This window comes from Cyprinodon variegatus, unplaced genomic scaffold (genome assembly GCF_000732505.1).
Source record: "Cyprinodon variegatus isolate N-32 unplaced genomic scaffold, C_variegatus-1.0 Scaffold223, whole genome shotgun sequence".
Lineage (NCBI taxonomy): Eukaryota > Metazoa > Chordata > Actinopteri > Cyprinodontiformes > Cyprinodontidae > Cyprinodon > Cyprinodon variegatus.
Window position 1 is genome coordinate 66,653 of NW_015150676.1, and position 3,579 is coordinate 70,231.

Here is a 3,579-nt window from a genome sequence, read left to right on the forward strand (position 1 = left end):
TATATATATATATGTGTACTATGCGTGCATAATTTTTTTTTTACTTTTGTAAGGTATAAAGTCACATATACATAATTTGCGATTTGCGTCTCAAAATAATGGATCCAAGTCGAAATGTTTGTATTTATTTTTTTTTACTACATGGCAATGATTACGGCGGATATTTTAGCTGTAAAAGGCCGTTTCCCTTGATTCCTATCATTAAATTAGAAGTAATCCATGTTGGGCAGTTGTAGATCCATGCAAACAGAAGCCGTCCTTCCACTGTTTACCCAGTCCTCAGTTGAGTTTAAGTTCTTACCGCATATTAACGCGCCTCCAGTGAAACGCAAACAAGGAAAAAAATGACCTAGTTTTTTATTTATGAAAATAGTTGTATATTTTTTAAATACTTAATTAATTAGCTGAGATTATAAAGAAAATTATGAACCATTTTATTAAATGTTATTTTCCATATTTTAAAGCGTTAATTATATCTCATGGATGATTGTGGTTGAATAAGGTGTTAGAAAAATAAATCAACTATCTTAAATGATAAAACTATTTTATAAAAACTAGAAATGCCGTCTATAGACCACTATATTTGTTTATTTCCAGGGTGTCTGTATATTTAGCCCAAACCAATTTGTTTGTTTTGTGTTGCGTAGGATGGCGCCGCTCTTTATCTTCCTGAAGTGAGTATTTAGTAAATTAGAGGTTTAAATGTCTGTAAGGTTTCTCTGGTGTTCAGGCAGCAGCCCTGCAGAGGACAAAACTTTTAAAGGATTTTCTACTGCGAAGCTCAAGTCATCAATCTTGTTGAGATAAACCATTCAGGACACGACTAACGGGCCAAATGAGCGTGGAAGCGTGTAAAACAACTATCTAACATCTTCTCGGCGCAGTGGCTGGCTGTGAATTCAGGTCACGGCTCGTGTCAGAGGAATAAATCACAGCTCGGTGCAGCAGGACGCGCAGAGCGGAGCTGCTTCTCCCTAAAGCTGCGCTTTAAACATTTCACCATTTTACTGTTCTTCTTTCCAAAGCGCATTTGTTATTCTGGGCTGTTTATTTTGAAAAAGTCAGGGGGCAGTTTTCAGTGCGTCATGAGATTTTAAATCTTAGATTGTGTTTTTCTTTAGTGTAATAATAGCGGGGACCTTTGGCTGCCTTACCGTCTCTCTTTTCCTGCGTTCATCCCGGGCCTCCGTTTTTTTCAGTTCGGCTTTAAACGCCTGCGTGTCTCCGTGCTGGCCGTCCTTGTCCAGGATGTCCATCAGGTAGGAGATGTAGCTGGTGGCCAGCCGCAGAGTCTTGATCTTGGACAGCTTGGTGTCTGCCGGTACGTTGGGGATGCACTCCCTGAGCTCCGCGAAGGCCGAGTTGATGCTTTGGGTCCGCCGCCTCTCCTTGCGATTTGCGGTGGGTCTCCGCTTAATGGTGCGGGGGTGCGCGTGGTGATGGTGGTGATGCATGCCGACCGTGGCTCCGTTCACCGAGATGGTCCCGGGACCCGGGAGGAGGTGGTTTCCCGGTCCGTAGTGGTGGTGATGGCGCGCGTCCAGGCCGCCGGAGGAGTCGCCCCCGCTGTTGGTGTGATACTCCGGGCTGTAGCCCGGCGCGAGGCTGTAGTCTGTGGGGGACATGTCCGCGTGGCTGATCAGCCAGCTCGTGAAGTACGGAGGGGCACCGCTGTCCTCGTGGCACCGTCCGGCCGCCGCGTGCAGCGAATAGTGGTGGCTGTCGTGGTGGTGCATGATCGGGTGGTGAGGGTAGCCCGAGACCAGACTCATAGTCCTGCTCACTGTGGCACACTCCGGCGCGAGAACACACACTCACACACACTCACACACAAGCAGACAGACCTAAAAGGGGCCAAACAGATGCTGCAGGGTGGTGGGGGGGCGCCTTGGTTAAAATCCCTTCCGTGCAGATTTTTGCATCTTGGATAATATTCCCATCAGGGAATCCCCGCTCAGTATTCCCGGGACACTCACCGGGCCTGCAGGCCGCTCTCTGCTGCTGGAACAACTTCCTTGTTTTGAACGTCGCACTTCTTCATCTTTTGGTCGTGGTGAAGTAAGACTGCAGAGACTCTCTCACAGGAAAACAGACCTGGGCTCTTCCCTCTTCCCTCTCCTGCAGCTCATCTCCGTCAGTCAGCTGTCAACTGTCAGCAGCAGAGCTGTGCGCTAAGAGGGAGCAGCCTGAGCCGATCCTGGGTCACCCCTCTGAGACTGACTGATGAAGAGTCCGCCTGGCTACAAGAGAGAGGGAGGGAGAGAGGGAGAGAAAGGGAGGGAGGGTCAGAGAAAGAGAGAGAGCCAGAGGGGGGCTGATTCCAGAGGCTCCATGAAGTTGGTTGTCCCCTGATCGGGCCCCATGCATTTCCAGGCTCTGTATAACCCACTTGTCTTTAATGTCGATAGGCCTGCTAAGGAGGCCCGCTGGCACATGCGCAAACCCGCGCGCCCCTCAGCCATCCTTTTTACGCACGCGGCAAAATCTGATAGATCACCAATGAGGCGAGATGAAGTGATTGATAAACTGCAAGACAGTAAAAATGACTTTATTGAGACATGAGGTTCATGCAGCAGAAGCTTTGTTTATCTATTTAGTGTCTTTCTAGAAATTAAATATATTTAATGCGCGCGCAGACTGTTTTTTCTTTTTTATTTTTGCGATAACATTTATACCTGAAATTCCAATCGGTGGCGTGGATTTGAGATTATTATGTGAGATTATATTTGTTTTGTATTTTTTTCAGTGATGCTGTGGAAAACTGTCCAAAGTTTACATCTAAGTGATATTTGTCCATTTAAAGTTTTTTTTTAAATAGTTCCTATAAATTATGATCATATACGATTTTTTTTATTTCTTCAAAGCAAAAAAGTAAAATCCAATTTATTCTTTATATTATATGTAATAGATTCTCCCGCTCATTACGTATTTAATCAAATAATTTAAAGTGCTGATTAAATAAAAGCTACAAAACGCTGATGTAATAGTAAATAGCATATCATTGGTTGTAATGCTAGTAACAATAATAATAAGTGATCATACTTTATTATTATTTTTTATCATTATTTGTATTATTATTAGTAGTATTAGTATTATTATAATTATCATTATTTTGTAGTAATTAGTAGTCTTGTCCGTCGCGCTCAGCCCTAAGGCTGTCCCTGTCTCTGTTTGGCTCACAGCGCGCATGGATATCAGAGTTCTTTCCTTATTGGCGCTTTTTTTTTACGCTTTATTTTGATCTACGTGCTAAAAATCAAAGACTATTCCCGACTTTTTTCATAATTACCACAGCTTATATCCCTTTTACGTAATTTTAAACAATTAAATAAACCAAGATGATCCACTCCCTTCTTATATAAACGCACCAGTGTTGATCTTGAAATTAACTAAATAAATTAAACCTTTCCACTCATTTTAAAGCCTATTTATAAAGCAAGATTAGTTTACAAAAGTGCAGAAAACCATAACAAAGAAAACGCTCTTCCAGAGGACAGTAGAGATGAGTTAGAAATAATGAAATATTTTCACCAGGCTGGTGAATCAGTACCAGTTCACTGTAGTGCTGTTGGTATGGAG

At 43.2% G+C, this 3,579-nt stretch overlaps 1 protein-coding gene across 1 annotated transcript in view; it reads right to left on the reverse strand.

Annotated features, from left to right (window-relative positions):
* The window catches only part of hand2 (heart and neural crest derivatives expressed 2), a 10,169-nt gene extending 7,898 nt beyond the window's left edge, over positions 1-2,271 (reverse strand). Inside the window, exon 1 of the mRNA XM_015380849.1 lies at positions 1,155-2,271. Coding sequence (XP_015236335.1) covers positions 1,155-1,772 — 618 coding nt within the window. The 5' untranslated portion in view covers positions 1,773-2,271. The remainder of the gene's footprint in view (positions 1-1,154) is intronic.
* Positions 2,272-3,579: the final 1,308 nt, after the last annotated feature.